This window comes from Felis catus, chromosome C1, assembly GCF_018350175.1.
Source record: "Felis catus isolate Fca126 chromosome C1, F.catus_Fca126_mat1.0, whole genome shotgun sequence".
NCBI lineage: Eukaryota > Metazoa > Chordata > Mammalia > Carnivora > Felidae > Felis > Felis catus.
In genome coordinates, this window is record NC_058375.1 from 209,976,023 (window position 1) to 209,995,570 (window position 19,548).

At 42.7% G+C, this 19,548-nt stretch overlaps 2 protein-coding genes and 1 long non-coding RNA gene across 15 annotated transcripts in view; 2 read left to right on the forward strand and 1 right to left on the reverse strand.

Moving 5' to 3' along the window:
- Window positions 1-1,090, reverse strand: part of COL4A4 (collagen type IV alpha 4 chain) — a 135,188-nt gene extending 134,098 nt beyond the window's left edge. For 5 of the 11 annotated variants that reach the window (XM_045034568.1, XM_045034567.1, XM_045034566.1 and 2 more), the window contains exon 1: window positions 565-812. The gene's annotated coding sequence lies outside the window, so the exon portion shown is untranslated. Of the gene's footprint in view, window positions 1-564; window positions 813-950 lie in introns of those variants that run through there. The other 6 variants (XM_045034562.1, XM_023259749.2, XM_045034561.1 and 3 more) reach the window with 3 other exon arrangements.
- Window positions 1,091-1,128: 38 nt separating this feature from the next.
- The window catches only part of COL4A3 (collagen type IV alpha 3 chain), a 134,720-nt gene continuing 116,300 nt past the window's right edge, over window positions 1,129-19,548 (forward strand). For both annotated transcript variants that reach the window (XM_019838774.3, XM_019838775.3), the window contains exon 1: window positions 1,129-1,367. In XM_019838774.3, coding sequence (XP_019694333.1) covers window positions 1,281-1,367 — 87 coding nt within the window. In that variant the 5' untranslated portion in view covers window positions 1,129-1,280. The remainder of the gene's footprint in view (window positions 1,368-19,548) is intronic.
- LOC109502904 lies at window positions 2,778-17,851 on the forward strand. Of its 2 annotated transcripts, none has more exons than XR_002161806.2 (4): window positions 2,778-5,193; window positions 9,628-9,877; window positions 12,203-12,323; window positions 17,346-17,851. It is a non-coding gene; the product is annotated as an uncharacterized LOC109502904 (long non-coding RNA). The 2 variants fall into 2 exon arrangements; XR_002161807.2 differs by having other exon boundaries at window positions 17,385-17,851.

Sequence of the window (19,548 nt, forward strand, 5' to 3'; positions counted from 1 at the left end):
CCAGAAGGGATCTAAATGCACCCCCCCCCCACCCCCACCCCGGAACCAACGTGGTGAGTGGCACGTCGGTTCACTGATCTGAAGACAGGGCCCGAAGAAGCAAGACCCTGCGCGTTTGTATCCGCGTTCACGAAAGGCCCTCTCAGGAGCTCGACACCCAGGACGAAGTTGGCTCTTGGTTTTCCCCTGCGTTTCCGCAGATAAGATTTACCCTGAAAAGCCAGTTCAACGTAGCAGAGAATAGGATGGGCTTTCTCTTTCCCCTCAGCTGCCTCCTGCTCTTGGCATTCCCGAGTGCCCAGACTGCCAGGCTGGTAACTCGAGCCTCCAAATTAATCAACACACAGCGCCCAGTTCAAGCCCAGGCAGACAAGCCCGGGAGCCAGACAAGCTCTCCTCTGGTGACCCCGGGGCCCCAACCCCGCAGCCGCTCCCGCCACCCTCACAGGCCACGCTTCCTCCACTGCCCGCCCCCGCCCCGCACTCCCCAGGGCAGGTGCCCGGGGCCTGGTGGGGGGTGGGGGGCGGGCTGCGGTGGCCCCGACTGGGCGGTGGGCGTCTTACCTCGCGGGGGGACGCTCGCCGCGCCGGAAGCCGCCCGGTCGCAGCCCGCGCGGCGCGCACGTCCCGGTTCCGCCGCGTCCGAACCCACGCGCGACCCGGCGGCCTGGTCCCTGCGCTTTCACCGCCCGGCGCGGCGGCTGCACGTTGGCGGCGGGTGGAGAAGCGGCGAGAGGGCACCGCCGCGGGAGCCGAGAGCAGGCAGGGCCGCCCGAGTGCCGACGCCCGGCGCGCCTCCCGCTTAATCTGGGCACGGCCGCTGGCCACTCCCCCCACCCCGCTCCGCCGCCTCCCCAGCGCACACCCCCAAATTCCCCACCTCCGACCCGCGCCCCCCAGGCCCCGCCCCGGCCCCAGGACCTCGGGAGCATCCTCTCCGAACCCCTTACCCTGGATCCGCGCCCACCTGCCCCGCAGCGCGCGGCCTCCGCTGCGCTCCCGGGCACGGTGCCCGGCTCGGAGGGACATTGCCTGGTGAGTGGAAGGGGAGGGGGGACGAGGGCGGGACCTGCGCCACTTCTTCCCTCCCTTGGAGCCGCAGTCAAAAGCCTCAGTGGGGAGGGACGGACGGCGCGGCTGAGCCCTGCAAAACCCGCCCCGGGCGGGCTGGCGAGGCGAGCTTCACAGCCGGGCTCCCCAACCCGCGCCGCGCGAGGGACGCGGTGGCCGCAGAGCCTGCGGGTCACTGGACACGCCGGGGCTCTGAGCCGGCGTCCACCATGCGCCCCGGGACGGCGCAGAGGCCGCCCGCGCTGCTGCTGCAGCTCCTGCTGGTGCTCCTGGCGGCGGCGCCCACGACAGGCAAGGTGAGTGCGGGGCGGCGCGACCCCCCAGCCCCGCGTTCCGGGGACGCGCGGGCCCCAGCCGCGGGGCGCAGTCTTGGGAGTCCCTGCCCGGTGCGCGCGTGCCTGGGCGGGCAGCGTGGGGATGCGAGCGAGCCGGGATGCCGGGGGAAACAGGTGGAATACGCTGGAAGAAGGCTGGTTGGGAAAGGCGGGGAGCAAGCTGGTCTGGTTCCCTAGGAGCCAGGGATACTGGGGAAAGTCTCCAGAGGTAGATGATAGATAGGTAGGTAGGTAGGTAGGTAGGTAGGTAGGTAGATAGATAGATAGATAGATAGATAGATAGATAGATAGATAGATAGACAGACGTGGGTAGATAATGGCCAGGGATGAGAACACCGGATATAGAGACATGCGATGTCACACTGGTGAATCACAGCAGGCAGCATGGCCTGGCAGAGAGCACAGAGGGCCCCAGCCCTGACATTTCTTAGTTGTCACCTCACACTGAACTCTGACCTCTCTGGGGCTCGGTTTCCCCCTCGTTCGAACTCCCACTCCAGTGTTCTGTCAGCACTGTTGGGAAAAGCTAATGCCATCACTGAAAAGTTAGTAGCATCTTAGAAATAAAACTCATGTTAGGATGAATTAAGCAGTCTGTCACTTTGATTTTGACTCATAACTTGAGAGATCCCAGATTCACTTAAAAGCACTCCATACTTCTTATTCTTTGCAATTAAAGATGAACTGGGTGTCCTCCAAAGTGTTTTGATTCCTAGTTTGACTTGATTTGAACTCGGTGGAAGTGAAATTTAACTTCTCAGATGACTTCTGTTATTTTTACACGTAAAAAGTTAATTTGGGTGTTAAGGCAGCGTCAGTGTCATTCCCAAGGATGAGCTGTTTTACAATTTCATGATTGAGATTGTAATTGGAGGTCAGTAGTCACATAAATAAATGTTACCTATAAAGATCATTAGAGTCTATGACCACATGTTACCTATTTTTTCTTTTAAATTAAGACACGAGAGATGAAGCTAAAACTCTCTTAGGCATCTTCATACCTCTTTCCCTCCCTGTCCAAACAAAGGTCATCCACTGACCACTTCGTGTTTCTTTGTGGACATTTTCTGTGCATTTACATACTAAACAGACTCACAAACAACATGTAATTTTATTGGTGGTTTTTAACATAACTGATACCATGCTATATGTATCCTTTTGCAACCTACAGATCTGTCCATGTTAGTATTTAGTTAATTTATTTGTTTATTTTAAGTTTATTTTGTGTGAGAGAGAGAGAGCATGAGAGGGGAAAGGGAGAGGGGTGCAGAGAGGGAGAGATAGAATCTCAAGCAGGCTCCATGCTGCCAGCACAGAGCCTGACAGGGGCTCGATCTCACTAACTATGAGATCATGATCTGAGCTGAAATCAAGAGTTGGGAGCTTAACCAACTGAGCCACCCAGGCGCCCCTGTCCATGTTAGTATTTAAGATAGATTTACTTCTTTTTCTTTTTGCCCTGTTGCATGCCTTTCCACGATATATGAATAGGCCAAAGTTAATTGAATCATCCCCCTATTAATTTACACTTAGGTGACTTAGTGTTTTACATTCTAAAGGATTTTGTGAGCCATGTAATCTCTTCATGTAGCTGGTTCTAACAAAAATGCACTTTGCATAGACTAGGAATGCCCAACCCAATACTTCAGAGCATGCTATAGTAATCTCATTTAAGTCAATGTAGATTGTCTACCAACTTTAATCCAGGAGCAAATAAGTCCAACAAGCAAGAAACCTAAAGGGAGTATATGTTGTGGGAAGTGTATGTTGAGGCAGAGGTCCAGAGCAGGGTTTGCACATCCTTCCAGACTCCAAAGAAGAGGTGAGGTTGGGGAAGGATGGAGAAAGAGGGGTATGTAACAGTCAGCCTGAAAAAGTGATGCTCTATGATCATGCAACCTCTAATTATACCAATTTCTAATTATGTTGTCATATTCCCTTATTCTTTTTTTTACATGTAAAATTTCTGTCTTGAATTTGGCCAAATCTCGGTGATTTTCTTGCTGATACTACAATTAATTCATTTGTATTATTTTTATCATCACTTGAAGCAAGTCTTTGTTACTATTTATAAGAATTATCCTTTCCATTGCACTTGCTGAATTACATAAAAAGTGTCATTAGAAACCATGAAATGTCTGTAGAGAAAAGGAATCATAAGTTAACCAGTAACTTGTCCAAAGAGTGCCAGCCAGCAAGGCTCCCTCCACAGGGTAACTCTGGCATTGGGCAGGGCACTTGACCTCTCTGAACCTCAGTTTTCTCATCTGTAAAATGAGGCTAAAACCCCTGGTGAGGCCAGCAGGTGAGATAATGAGTCAGGCCATGGAGTAGGGGCCAGTCTTCAGGGCCAACCATTTGTGGGCATTCTAGACTCCAAGATCAATAATGCCAGAATCCCTGCTTTTCTCAGCGGAGAAGCAGGGGCAGTTGGGGGGGGGGGCGTGGTAGTGTCCAATTTCCATTAGAAATCTCTCAAAGTCTAGATGTTAGCAAATAAGACAAAACTTTACAAAACACACCATATTTTTTGTAAAGGGCTAAATAAACTTGGGGCCAAATAATGTGTAAGTTCCGGCTAAATTGAGCCTTTGGGCCACGGTATTTATCATCTTGGTGCTGCACTAGTTACAAACATCATTTTGCTCTAAATTTCTGCAATTTGATTTTAGCAGTTTCTCAAAACAGGGAGAGAGTAGCGATGTTGAGCCCACATTCTGAGTTCAGACTGGGTGGAACTGTCCACCCACACAGTTTGTTCTGAAGTGCCCTGAGTGAAAACCAGTCCCTGGCCTGTCTGTTCAGCTCATCCTCTGGTTCTACCGCCATGGCCAGGCCCAGCTCAGCAACTTGAACCTGGGAGGTACATTGCTGTTGCCTCAGGCAATAAATAGATTTAGGAGATGGGCTGGAGACAGCTCCTCCTTTGATATCTGCGGAAGGTGAGGTTCATGGTTTGAGGTATGGTTTATCGTTCTTTTTGCCTTAAAGTTCCAGACAGAGCAGAAATACAGCCAGCAAATATCAGGAGCTGAATACCAGCTGCATTTAGGGAAGATGCTTTCTCAACTGGTTTCATGTTTAAATTTTAAGAATGAAGTTGAAACAAACGGAAAGTGTAACAGACACCAATTTATTCGTCCCTGAGATTAGGCAAGTATTAATAGGCTTTGACCCGTTTGTTCTCAGGTCTCTCCCTTTAGGGAAAACAACATGTATATATATAAAAAGTCATCCACATGTTCTTTGCCCCCTCTTTTGTGCACAGTTCTGTATTTATCCATTTTGTGTGTGTGTGTGTGTGTGTGTGTGTGTGTGTGTGTGTGTGTGTTAGTCACTATGAAAAATAAATGTTTTCGTTTTGTGGTCCTTCAAATGCAATAAATGGTTTCACATTCATAAGCTTGCTCCCCTCACTCCATATTATGGTTTTGGATTTTATCCATGTTGATACATATAGATGTGATTCATGTATACACATATGGATGTGATGGTTGATGCATAGTATACAGTTATACAAATAAAGCACAGTCTATTTTTCCATTCCCCCCGAGCACAGGAAGTTGGTTTCCATGGTTTTGTTTTACAAAGTCGCGACAACATAACTGCTCCATGTAGGTACCATTGTGACAACTAGATTTGGAATTCCTAGGTAGAATTCAAAGGGAAAGCATACTTTAAGTTGCATGAGGAATTGCCAAACAGACTCCAAAATGGTGGAGCCAATAATGTGCCAGAGTATCTGCTTCCCTACATCCTCAGCAAAACTTGATGTGTTTCGATGTTAGTGAGTATGAATAGGATCTTGTTTTGACCAGGGAGCTCGTGTATCTTTTCATGTTTTCATTGGTGGTTTTTATGTACCTCGGGGTGAACTGCATGGACAGCTCTTTGCCTACTGATCTGTTGTGGCCTTGCGCTTTTTCCTCGCTAATAACTAGGAGTCATTTCTATATTTTGGATGCCACACTTTTGCCATTTAAATGTGCAGCAAGTATGTTATTCCAGTGTCTGATTTATCTTAAATTTAGCTACTGGTGGCTGAACATAGAACTTTTTTTTTTCCTCTACAGTCTCGAACTTCCCATTTTTCCTTGATGTTTTGTGTTTTGCGTCTCATTAAAGTAATCCTTTTCTTCCCTGGGATTATTAAAATGTTCTCTTATGTCAAGAAAAAGTTTTGTAATGTAACTCCTTTGTATTTAGGACTCTTAATCCTGGAATTGTTTTTCTACTTGAGGAACATGATTTTATCTTTTTCCATATATATGATAAATTGTGCCAACATTATTTATTGAACAGTCCGTTCTTCCCCCCCCCCCCCACCCCTGCTTTGCAGTGTTACATCTGCAAACGTGTACCAAGCACTCATTCATATAGGAGTCTGTTTATATTCATTCATTGGTCTGTTTTTTCAGGGCTTTAACTTCTCACTATGTTTTCAAGTTTTCTGTTTCTATAATTTCTAAGTATTTGATATTTTTAGTGCTATTGTCAATGTGTTTTTCCCCAAAATTTAATAGCCTAACTATCAAAGATACAGCAAACATGGTTGAATTTTTATTTTGACTTTATTTTTATTTTTTTTTAACATTTATTTATTACTGAGAGACAGAGAGACACAGAGCATGAGCAGGGGAGGGGCCAAGAGATGGAGAGACACAGAATCTGAAGCAGGCTTAAGGCTCTGAGCAGTCAGCACAGAGCCCAGTACGGGGCTCGAACTCACAAACTGCGAGATCATGACCCGAGCCAAAGTCGGACACTCAACTGACTGAGCCACCCAGCTGCCCCTGTATTTTGACTTTAATCAAGCAACTCTGAATAGTCCAAATGCATTTAAGGCTAATGACCTTCCCCCCAAATACTGCTTTTACTGCATCACACACATTTTAGTAAGTGGTATTTCAATATAACTAAATTCAGAATCCTTTCTAATTGATTTATTTGTCCTATGGGTTATTTAAATCCTTATTTCTTAATTTCTAAACAGAGGGAGATTTTCTAGTTAATCTTATTTTTTAATTAAATTGTGATGGAAATGATATTCTGACTTAAAGATATATATATATATATACACACACACACACACACACACACACACACACACACACATATATTTACCAATTAGGTCAAGATTTTTTAGTCATGTTATTAAACTTGTATGTGCACATTTGTTTCTTATGTATCCTACTCAGTGCATATTTAATCTGAGAGTCTATAGTTTTCATCAAATCTCAGATATTCCTGGTTTACATTTCTCCTTCCCCACTCTCTCTATTCCTGGCATTCGTAGGATGCATCCTGGACCTTCTCATCTTTTTTCCATTCTTCCTAACTCCTTATAAGACATACCTTTCATATGCCACTTGGGTCCTCTGGGTCCCACCTTGCTCCTGGTCTGTGGGCACTGACTTTCCCCAGTTGCCAGCTTGGCCACAGACTTTGTACCTGGAACAGCCTAATGGTTCCTCTAGACTCTACTCATGGCTCCCTGTTGGACCTTAGAGGTATAGGGTATTAACACCTGTGGGCAAATCTTTGACCAGTGGGTGATGGGAGCCATTGGATAAATTCTCTTCCCCACCCCACCCCCCCACAGAAGAACTGTTCTGAACTGCGGAGGTTACCCCAGACTGTCCACGAGACCAGTCATCAGCTGGACTTGAGACTAACTTGGAACATTCTCAGCTTCTGCCTCAGGGGCTTCGTCCCCTGCGCTGCCCCCTGTGAACCCTCCCCACACCTCTTTCAATTTTTAATTCTCTCTTCTGCTGTTTGGAAATTTCAGTAGATTGATTTTTCAATCTATTGTAATTTTCAGTGATGAAAAAAAAAAAAACAACCTCTGGATGGAACCGTTTGACATGGTTTATAACCCCAGATCTATTAATTATCAGCTTTTAAATTTTTGTCTCAACTTCTTTATTTTAAAATGGAAGTAAGAGACTCACTTCAGGATTTTATGAGGATTCAGTGATTTAATACTCATGATACATACTTCACTATATCTGTCACATAGTAATCGTTCAATAAACGTTAACCATGACTATGTTCATTCGTTAAATTTTAATTTCAGTGATGGTTCCAGAAGTCCTTTCTGAAGTCTAAATCTATTTGGGCTTTGGGATTTTTTTTTGTCTTTTCTTGTAGATTTTCCCCCATTTTTATGCCTTCATTCATTTTACACATACTCATTTCATACTCAATACTTTCTGATTCTTTTTCAATGATTTCATTGAAATCAGGTCTGGGCCTGTCCTGTTTCTTCTGTGTCTATCGGTGATCACCCATGGGGAGACAATGTGAATGAGAAGTTTGGGGGAAATAAAAGCTTCCTCTGTCATCATTCAGCCCACACCACCCCCTCCATTTCACCTCATTGCTCACAGATTGGAGCTGTTCTGTCCTGGGATTAAAAAAACAACAAAGTAGTTCTGTGGCTCCCAGCAGAATTGTTTCCCATTAGAATAGACTTATTTAGTAATGGTTTGGGAGGATGGGGGCACCAAACATGTTTCCTTTCGTGTTCTCAGGGCCACCCTCCTCTAGGCCCTCCCACTGCCTGCTTCCTCCATACATTCTGACTTCCACTAGATGAGTGGGGGTCAAGGCCAACAACAGCAAAGCCACCAGCTTCCTCTCTCAGCTGCCTCTCCCTCTCTGAGGAGAGTTTTCCTTCTTGAGCTTTTCTCTGGGGTTGTAGTAGCTAGTTTCTTTTCAGGCATGATCCCTAGTAAAACTGTGAATTAAATGAAATCTGTCTTTGCCTTTCCCTTATAATTTCTGCCCTGTTACGGAGAGCACAGTAATAACTGCCTTGTGTTAACTCTGAGCAAAGTTAACCTTGTTAAATATTGCAATTGATGAAAAAACCCTCAAACCTCTCAGTGTACGATTCCAACAGGGCCGTCTGGTTTGCAAATGCCCTGTGGTCCTTCATCATGTGCATTTAACCATGGAGTAAAAGAGTTTTTCCAAGATCAGTAAAAACACATGGTGCTCAGAGCATTTTTGTTCTACAAAGTTTGTATCTGGTCTCAGCCTAAACTTTTTAATCATAACAGCCTTGCACTATAGATTATTTGTTTCACCGCCATTTTCAGTTTCCAAAAATAAGAAAACTGAGATCATATCAGCTTTTTAACAGAGTAGACATCTTCCCTATCAGCCCAACCACCATGGCCTTGGCCAGTTGCTTAATCCCTCTGAGTTATCTTCATCTCTAAAAATCAGATGAGAAAGACTCTTACTCCAAGTTCTGTGTTTATCTCACAAGATCCCATTGCTGGCTCTTCTTGAAACTCCCATGGCCGTCTTTCCATCCCTCTTGGGGTTCCTTCTTCAACTGCCAGTTAAGGCCTCTGGCTTCGGAAGTATTTTCTAGCAAAGAGTGAATTAAAGTATATTGGCTGTATAGTTGTCCACTTTACATGCTTTCCTAAGCTCAGATAAGTAAGCATCAGTGTCCGTATCATGCAATAGAAATGTGACGTGAGCCACAGCTATGAGCCACATACGTTATTTTAAGTTTTTTAGTAGCCACATTAAAAAAGTAAGAAGAAACAGATTAAATTAATTTCAGTATATTTCACATCTCCCCATGCATTCATAATTTTATAATTTCAACATGTAATCACTGTTAGAAACACTAGTACATGTTTTACGGTCTTTTTTTTCATATTAAGTTTTCAAAACCTAGTGTCTGTTTTGCATTTCTAGAACATCTTAATTCAGAGTATCTATGTTACATTTCAAATGTCCATAGCCACATGCGGCCACCATCTTCGACAGCACAGATCCACATACGTGGTGTCCAGATACGAGAGGGAGAGCCAGTCCATAAGGTCATATCTCTGAATGGAGCACATTTTGTATGCTTGTTTGCCATAAGAAATAAGCACACGGCAAGGGGTGCTTGGGTGGCTCAGATGGTTGAGCATCCAACTCTTGATTTCGGCTCAGGTCATGATCTTCTGGTTCGTGAGTTCAAGCCCGTGGCAGGCTCTGCAGTGACAGCATGGAGCCTGCTTGCAATTCTCACTCTCCCTCTCTTTCTCTGCCCCTAGCCCACTTGTGCTCGCCCTCTCTCTCTCTCTCTCAGATTAAATAAATAAACTTAAAAAAAAAGAAGCCAACACACATTAAAATGACAAACTTCAATTAAAGACAGTAGGTCAGCATGGATTGTACCTAACTATCTGTACAACTTTTTCTCCAGAAAATCAAGGTAGTCGACCTTGGCTGTCACGCTTAAAGCTGCACAAATTACCACTTGTACATATTTGATGATATTGTGCCATTATCAAAATATGAGTAAGGTGTGTACATGAAGAGTTGAAAACACATCAAAAAACAGTGAACATTTGGCAACAGGAAAGGAGAAAAGGAGACATACATTGGAAACCAACATGCCACACCTTGCCTATCAGCTTAAGCTCTAAACTAACTTGCCGCTACAACTTAGCCAAGTAAGAGGTTTAGTGTTCCCTTAAACCAGTCACTTCCAAAAGGATCTCTGTTTTTCTTATCTAAAAATGGTGGTACTATATCTCTTGCAAATAAAGTATTCAACACGATGCCCAGCTTTTATAGTCTAGCTACGATTATATTATTATTATTATTATTATTATTATTATTATTATTATTATTATTAAAATCAGGAACAAGATAATAGGACAGAGACATAGGCATGTGACCCAGGTCCTGGCAACTCAATGATAAACAAATTGCATTCCTGGCCACGGTGGGATAGAGTGTCCAGGGGAACAGGGGAGAGAGACAACAGGCCTATAAACAAACATATAGCTCTAGATTGTGGTACCTGCTAGGAGAGAATAGGATGTGGTGATGGAGAAGGAGAGCATTTACCTTAGCTAGGGGTCAATGGGGAAAACCTTTCCAGCTCACGTAACCCATGAGCCTTCCATGGGGACTTGGGAATGTGGGAAGTGCTGGGGAATGTGGTCCAGGCCAGGGCTCTCAACAGTGGAGAGAGGCGAGATGCTTCTAATTGTATGGCTCCTGGGCTGTCAAAGAATAAAACCAAGACTAAAGGAACTTCTACTAAAAGAAGAAGAAAATCCCTGAGTTAATTTACTCACCATGATGGAATACAGATGCTGGGTATTTTGCTAGAGATGAGGCAAGGGATGGGAAACAGGGAGTTAGAGGGGCAGGGGCAGGATGGTTGTGCTAATTAAGGATGGGAGATTGCTCCCTAGATAAGGTGGAATAAGTCCACAGGACTATAATTTTAATGTTTGCACTTAACCAATATAATTATAATAATAATTATAATAACATTATTATTATTTTATAATAATTATTATATAATATAATTATATTATAATATATTATATTATATTATAATATGATTATATTATAATTATATTATAATATAATCATATTATAATATAATATATTATATTATAATATTATATTATATTATTATATATAATTATAATAATATATAATAATTATAATAATAATGTTTGCACTTAACCAATTCATATGTTAACAAAGAGGCCATGTAGTATGTTTATGCTATTCACAAGACAGTCGTTGCATTAGTAATGGATGAGTAATGAATTCACACTGCAACTTGGTGATGGGCCCACGTGTAAAGTGAGGTGCTGAAAATGTTCTTTCATTCCTGTTGACGTGTCTGTGTCATCCTCTCTCCTCTGCCTCCCTGGGACACGTTTGAATTTGCCAAATGTGGCTGTGAGGCCCAGGGCGAGAAGGTAAAGCTAGGCCAAAGAGCCCTTGTCCCAGCTGACATAGGTTCGGGCCAGAGAGGGCTCTAGCCAGGGAAGAATGAAACCCAGGTTAAGGACCTGCCAGCCTGAGGTGAAGACCCCCAGGTCACTCACAGGACCCACAGCACCAGCTTCCCCCCCTGGTGGCTAGAAAGGCAGAAGGTCATGTCGGCCCCTCCCCCACCCACCCCAACTGAAATCTGCATATTAATCAGCTCCACAAGGGATTCCTGGGTCCGGTATTGTCTGGGAACTGTGCCAGCCTTGGTAAGGACCCTGGATGGTCCCTCAAGATGCGATGGGATGGTACTGGAGAGTTTCAAAAGAACTGTGACACGATCTCTATTTTAAAGACTTGTATGACTGTCATATGGAAGAGGTTGACTGTTCTCTTGGGAACCTAGCCTACATAAAGAAGAGGTGACAAAGCAGGAAGCAAGTCTTGTTGTTGGTACTTTTTCTCTGGATTCTGGTACCTTGGCAGTCAGAAAGAGACTGGAGAACCAGTCTAGATCGACAGAGCAGTTGTTTAATCCATCCCTGTTAATTGATTCAGTGCAAGTAATTTGATACTCATTTATGTGCACAGAGAGGAAGGTTAAAAATCCAGTCTGATGTCCTGTACATACAATATCAGGCTATCAAAACAATATTTCCACATATCATTGTAGGTAGCATATATGTGTGTGTGCATACGCACATATAAAGTATACATTTAAAGAGTATTTGACATTCTCAGTGTTTTGGTATTATTGCAATGAGATTACAGTTTTTAAAAAGTATAAGCCTCAGACCTATTTAAAAATGTAGTGGTATAAAGATCTGTTATTTTTCTGACAGTAGTTTTGGGGTAAGTTAGGAATTTTCCATTTTTAATCTTTAAGATTGATGTTGGTTAATTAGATTGTATCTCCAAATTCGTTTCTTAGAGAAGTGATCCCAGTGTTTAAAAATGAGTTCAAGTGTATTGAGAAAACTTGGGAAGATTTGTCATTATGTAGACAAAACAGGTCACTGGATTTTTTTTCCCGCCAGGATATTTTGTTGTTACATGAACTTCTCAAGGAAAATTTCTACAAGCGGAAGTTGAGAAATTTGCAGTATTTTCCCTCAAATCAAATGTCAAAGCATATCTGGAGAGACCCAAAACAACAAGGTTAATATTAATTCTCTTTGTTTAACCAGATGATAGGATAATTTTATTGTTTATTTGTGTATAATATCAGGAAAGCTGAAGCATTCACATGCTGGCTTTTAAAAAATTTTATGTGTTGTTCAAAATTTGGCCAGTGTTTAAAAGTACCAAAAGAAATGTAAAAATGAAAATTACCCATAATCATATTAGCCACAGATGATTACTGATAACATTTTGGTCTTTCTCTACCAGATTATTTTTTTATTCTACTCTTTTCACCCAACAACGGGCTGGTGAAAATTTTATGAGTTATTAATTATTACAAGTATCATCTCTAGATGTCTACAGAGCACTTCATTGTAGGTTGGCACCAATAACTTACTTAGGTAATATCTTTCTATTGAATTTTTGTGATTATTTCCAGTTGTTTAGACATAAAGCTGCCATGGAAACTCCTTGAAGACAAACATTTTCTAAGATCATACTTTAAATAATTTTCTGTGTAGATACTTTCTTATCAAAGTTCTGGTTTTGTGCATTTCTGAGTAAGATGGAAGGGTAGTATCATTCATGATTTACAGGTAAGGGTCTGACCCAAGAGAACTCATCAAATGAATGAAGGAAGTAGGTTTAGACTTGGGACCAGTCAGTTAAGCGTCCAACTCTTGATCTAGGCTCAGGTCACGATCTCACGGTTTGTGCGTTTGAGTCCGGCATCAGGCTCTGCACTGACAGCATGGAGCCGGCTTAGGATTCTCTGTCTCCTGTCTCCCTCTCTGTCTCTGCCCCCACCCCATTTGTGGCATCTCTCTCTCTCTCTCTCTCTCTCTCTCTCTCTCTCTCTCTCTCTCTGTTTCTCAAAAATAAATAAATCAACTTGGAAAAAATATAGCTTTAGAATTGGGAGTTCTGGTTATTTGGGTTCTTTAGTAGGACTCTTTCTTGCCCAAAGCGTCTCAGATGATTGAAAAGGAGTGTCAGATGTCACTTTATTCATTATTTAAATGACAAAGCACTATTTGCGATAAGATGATTTTTAAAATGCTTCAGTTATTCGGAAAGAACTGAATTCAGAAACTATACCCTTTTACAATCAAAACATCAATGAAATACTTTTACTTACTGAGATATTCTTCATCTCTGCAATCTGGAAAGAGCTCTACCTATTTCCATGTTGCTTCCCCTACTGATCTCCTGGAAGACATGTGTTATGTCTTATTTATAACACAGACAGCCCCAACTCTTGGCAGGACCTTTGGTATAAGTAGTCCCCAGTGAATGTTTTTGGAACGGGGCCAACATTGTATTTTAAACACTAAAACTAAAAAGGCAATAAAGAATTAGTAGATTCTTAAATCCTTTGACACAAGAATAAAAACAAAGCATTTATTTTCCAGGTGAAATGTTGAATGCACCATTCATTAATTCAGCTGGATGCTGGGACCAAAGGTAGATAAAACCCACATGGTCCCTCCTGCCCTCATGGAGTATGCCACCAAATGAGGGCTTTAGATAAGGACACAGACGATAACAAGAAAATTAGATATGCTCTCACAGGGCAAATACGGAAAAGCAAAATTTGAGTGGAGTTGAGAGGAAGAATAAAGATCAGTTAAATGTACGAAAAAGTGAACACGTGGGCTTTATGGTGTAACAGCAATAAATTGTGGAACGACAATGGGGCCAGGAAGTGGTAAGTTTCCAGTGGCTTGAAAACACAGCTTATCTTCAAAGTAAAGTACTTATGGAGCGCCTGGGTGGCTCAGTTGGTTAAGCGACCAACTTCAGCTCAGGTCATGATCTCACAGTTTGTGAGTTCAAGCCCCTCATTGGGCTCTGTGCTGATGACAGCTCAGAGCCTGGAGCCTGTTTCCGATTCTGTGTCTCCCTCTCTCTCTGCCCCTCCTCCGCTCACGCCCTTGTCTCTCTGTCTCAAAAATAAATAAAACATTTTTAAAAACAACAACAACAACAACAAAAACAAAGTAAAGTACTTAAAACTGTTGGGAGTGCGGAAAGCAGCACGTATAGTTACTGATAATACTTCAGTCAGCTTCCAGCCTCCACCCCTTCTGGAGCCCACATCAGCATTTAGATAGTGGTGCTCCATACGATACACACATGAACAGGATTTCTCTTCTTTTGCCATGTTCGGCAAAAGCATTCCTGCAAACCCTTTCCAGTTGTGAAAAAAAAAAACCCTAAGAACAGTCCTGTATCTGAAATCTCATCAGGTAAGTTTCCTACTGATTGCAAGCCAACATACAGGCCCATGCAGGCGTCAACACTCTCTAAGGTCGCACATACGCTGGAGAAGACCAACGGGTAGATTTATCGAGCTCTGCGGGTGCCTGTGCTGTGCCCATGGACCTTCAGAGCTTCTACCCGCTGTGACCTGTTCAGGCCTTTCAGAGACAGAGCGTTCAGAGCCCACGTGACCTGAAGGAGCAGCATCCCCAGCCCCCAGGAGAGCAGTCATAGAGGCAAGGACATCTTGGGACACCCTGCCATCCTAGAGAGATCGCGCAAGACAGCAGTATGCCCTTCCCCCCATCCTGTGTCGGAAAAAAGTCACTGTTGCGACAGTTTGGGGCAAGCCACTTGCATTCCAAGACTCTCCATTTCCTCAATCATAAAATGTGGTAGATAAAACCTATCCCTCCTCTCTCCAGAAATAATATAATTGAACACATTTTGCATTGTACAAGTGCCAAGTAGTATTGAGACAGGAATGAGCTTCAATATCAGCAAAGCAATAGTCCAAATGTTTCTGATACTCATTTAATTCTCCTGTTATTTTGTGACTCAGTATCAACTTCCTGGAATGTATTAAGGAGTTTCTTCTTTTCAAAAATATTATTCAGTGCATTCTTTGCTGCTGGTATTTTCTAATAACATTATTTGGAAACATCAGCAGAAATGGCATCCTCCCTCAGCACTGTCCCCATTAAAAAATGAACAGTTTGTTTCCCTTACGCCGCCCCATGTAAATACTGATGCAAAACTCATCCAATGATTTCATCGCTTTTACGGTCACCTGCCAAATACCTCACCTAAAATACCTGTTAATTAGAGAGAGAGTTCTGGGCAACACTTAATAGTAATCATTTGGTCCTTTCTTTTCTTTCAAATATAGGCTTTTTGGCATGTGTTTTTAAGAGAAGCCATGAGCCAGCTCTGGCACACAGATTCCTCCCTCAGATTCCACTAATGTGTAATCGGCAGCAACAGGGTCGGAAGTGCAAATTCGCTTGGTGCACATTCACTGAGCACCTACCTTAAGGACAGTACACTATGCGGAAGATACTCTCGGAATATCCTTTATTTTTTGTATTTAAAAAAAAAATTTGTTTTAATGTTCATGTATTTTTGAGAGAGAGAGAGACAGTGCAAACAGGGAGGGGGCAGAGAGAGAGAGGGAGATACAGAATCTGAAGTAGGCTCCAGGCTCTGAGCTGTCAGCACAGAGCCAGACGCAGGGCCCGAACCCACGAGCCAGGAGGTCGTGACCTGAACCAAAGTTGGATGCTTAACCACTGAGCCACCCGGGCGCCCTTCCAAATTTCCTTTAAACAGGAAGGCTCCTTGGGAAGTTTATGATAATGAAGCCACTGGAACTAATGATTGGACTACGTGAACAAAAATATTTTTTCTACGCTCATCTTTTTTTCCTAACAATAAAAGTAATACATGCTCATTTGTGAACATTCAAGATATATAGAAAAGTATATATATATATTTTTTTAATGTTTATTTTTGACAGAGAGAGCGCGCGCGCGCGCGCATGAGCAGGGAAGGGGCACAGAGAGAGGGAGACACAGAATCCAAAGCAGGCTCCAGGCTCTGAGCTGTCACCACAGAGCCTGACGCGGGGCTTGAACTCACAGACCGCAAGATCATGACCTGAGCTGAAGTCGGACGCCCAACCGACTGAGCCACCCAGGCGCCCCTAGAGAAGTATGTTTTTAAAAAGCACTCGTAGTAAAAGAACCTAAGGGGACCCAGTGTTAATATTGTGTCATATTTGTGTACAAATGAGATCATATGGTACAAGGCATTTTGTATCTTGCTTTTTTGACATTATATTATTTCATTTAACATCTTTTGAAAACAATTACATACTGTTACATCATGTTTATATACCAAGTTTAGGTTTATTTAACCTAAATTTTTGATATAATAAACAAAGCTATGATGAATTCTTGCCCTCATATCTTTTTGTAATAGACTTATATAGTAAAATTATTAATTAGCTCAGCTGGTATTTTTTTCTTTTCTTTTCTTTTCTTTTCTTTTCTTTTCTTTTCTTTTCTTTTCTTTTTTTTTACCACAGATTCTACTTGTCAAATGACAGACACGGTTTTAATACCAGTAAGCAAAAAGAAAGCAAAATCATGCCAAATCCTATCATGGAAATATAACTAGAGATAAAATTTCAATATATATTCTATTGTCTTTTTTTTTTTTTTACTTAATCCAGAATATGATTTGATGTATGATATGAGCCAAGGAGCTAATTTTTTTTTAATTTCTCGAATTAGTTAATTTTGCCAACATTATGTTTATGATAATCTACCCATTCCCACATTGACTTCTAGTGATCTCACCTCTGGTCAAAAATGAACCAAAAGAGTATCTTGGCTAGAGCCAGGGGTTTCTTGGGACACAGAGCTGAAGATGGGATGCATGGCTCCTGGCCACAAATAAAATATGGGTTTTGCCAGTTATTTTTTTTGTTATAGACCTAGAGTCAGTCTTGCATTAGATAGATTTAAAGACTCTTGCCTCAACCCGCTCACCATTTCACAGTGCCCCTTCATCCCTCACCCTTAGCTCTAAATCTGGAAGGAGATAGGCTCAAAGACCCCCGCTAGTCATTACCATAGGGCATCCCATTGGTTTTAGACGATTCCAGGCATTTGGAGAAAACGAGCCATTTCCAATCCATTGGCCAAAGAGCCAGATTCTCTCTCTCTCCAAATACCACTCCTTCTACCTCATCTCCTCTTGCTTCCCTCACCCATTTTTATGACCTTCCCACAGGTGACAGTTGGGCTTAGGATCTCTTGGACTTTTCTCTAGGTTTCTTGAAGGCCAATCTGCCTTGAACCACGCATCGGAATGAAACTAAATTGATTTCCTTATATCAAGTTGACCAGTAGCTTGGTAAGCACGATAGTACAACCTCAGTAGATTGTATAATGACTGCATTCTAATCTCAGAAGCAAATACAGTTGCAAGGGAAAAAATCAAATGGAGATAAAGAAAAGACCTTAAGACTCCACGATTTTGTAAAGGAGGAAAATGCTGGAGATTTTGACCTACACCCGTTGAAACAAAATATCACCTGGACCTGTTTTGAACCTCATCATACATATGACTCCTAAACTTTTTATGTAATCAGGTTAGCACGAATGCAAAGCGTTTAACATGTTCCGATGCAAAACCAGAAGACGAATTCCAATTATTCTTAACATCCGCCCACTAACATGCCGTAAATGATTTACTTGGGAATCTATTGCAATAAAGTTCACCTTCAGAAAGTGGCAGTCAGAAAAGCTTCACGAAAACCAGGCTTGTTTTCACGTCGAAACTGCTGTGCTTTTTCATTTGGAGAAATCACTGACTTGCTCTAAATAGAGTGGGCTCTTTGTTGTTGTTATTATAAGCTTTCCTTGGCCTAGAATTTTCCTGTTTATTCACGATGAGGAAGAGCGTGCTTGGTGTTTCTAACATTGGAGTGGTGGTTCCTAACTCTGTAGGCGTATTGAAGGTAGTGATGTTCATCATAATCACCACAATGAGCTGTGACCCCCGAAGAGGTGATCTCCAGTGGTCTGTATCTGGGGCTTTCCGGAGAAGTACAACTGGGCACAGCTGTGCATTAGAATAAATTAAGGGCTTCTTAATTACATTCATATTTTCTCCCTGAACTCTTAAGTCCATCATTTCTCACCATTTTTGCCATGAGGACCCTTTGCCCCTGCAAAACTTTTTAACAGAGACAAACATATTTGAGAGGATAGTTAGAAAGTCAGTCTTTACGTAACTCATGCCACCCACAGCCAGCTGCGTGGCCCTGGCTGAGTTGTGAACTTTGTTTCCCTTATTTGTAAAAGGGGGACAACAGGATAGACCTCTAGGTTTATATATATGATAATGATTACGTACAATGGTGTCTCTAAATGCTTAGCAGTGTGCCTAGCACGTTAGGCGCTCAGTAGGTATTCGTGGTGGTGAAGGGTGATATTTGGCAGCCGTTTGACCAAACCTTCATCTGGCTCCTACCTACCGGAACCCACCAGTCAAAAGTCTTTACCCTTTGCTTTACAGTCTCTTGCTGTACAACTGAGAGATCAGTCGGGCTATTCATTTTTTAATATGAGACTCTGATGATATCACAAAGTCTTTGCTTTAATTTTTTATTCCAGTTTAACAACAGGAACAAACATAAATGACATTGTATTCGCAGACATTGGATTTTTGAAAGATTTGACTTTTGAACGTACGTGAAGTAATTTCTGTGTAAATAGATTCTTGAGTGTTATGCATTTTCCGAAGGAAATAGAGTGGTTCTGTTTGTTTGCTTACTTGCTTTGCCATTTTTTAAAAAGATTTGGAAGTACATATATAAACATCTTGAATTGTGCTGCTTAAAATAAGCATTTGGGGCCAAAGAGCCCGGGATAACAGTGACCAGCCTAAGAACAGGGTGAATCTGGGGAATTTCTGAGAACCTGGTGGCCCAGGAACATCTGAATGTTCCAAGCAGAGACCAGACCAAAGTAGTGGGTGGGAACGAGGGCAACACAGATCAGAAGGCTCATTGGAATTCATCTGACTTCAGAGTTTAGGTCAAGCCAGGTAGAGGATTGACTCGAACTTGGTGGTTATCAGACTTGGCCAGAAGAACCTAAACAAAGAGGAGACAGTATGTCTAAGGTCAGTGGGGGGGGGGGGGGGGGGGGGGCAGATGGAAACCAGGTGACACGAGAAATCAGAGTGTAGTGACATCTGCTCTTTTTTCCTGACCTCTCTCCTGTCCCCCTCTGGTGGTGGCATGTCGATTTTACTTGAGGGAGCTATCATCCCCTCATTGCCAAGGGCGTGGGCACATGACCTCAGCTGAGCCAGTAAGTGCCCTCCCCCAGGAATTCGGATCTTCAACTGAAAACGCAAGGAGCTTATTCATCCTGACAGCAGTGCCCTGAAAAACTTTCTGTTCGTTTTTGTACCTTGATCCCCA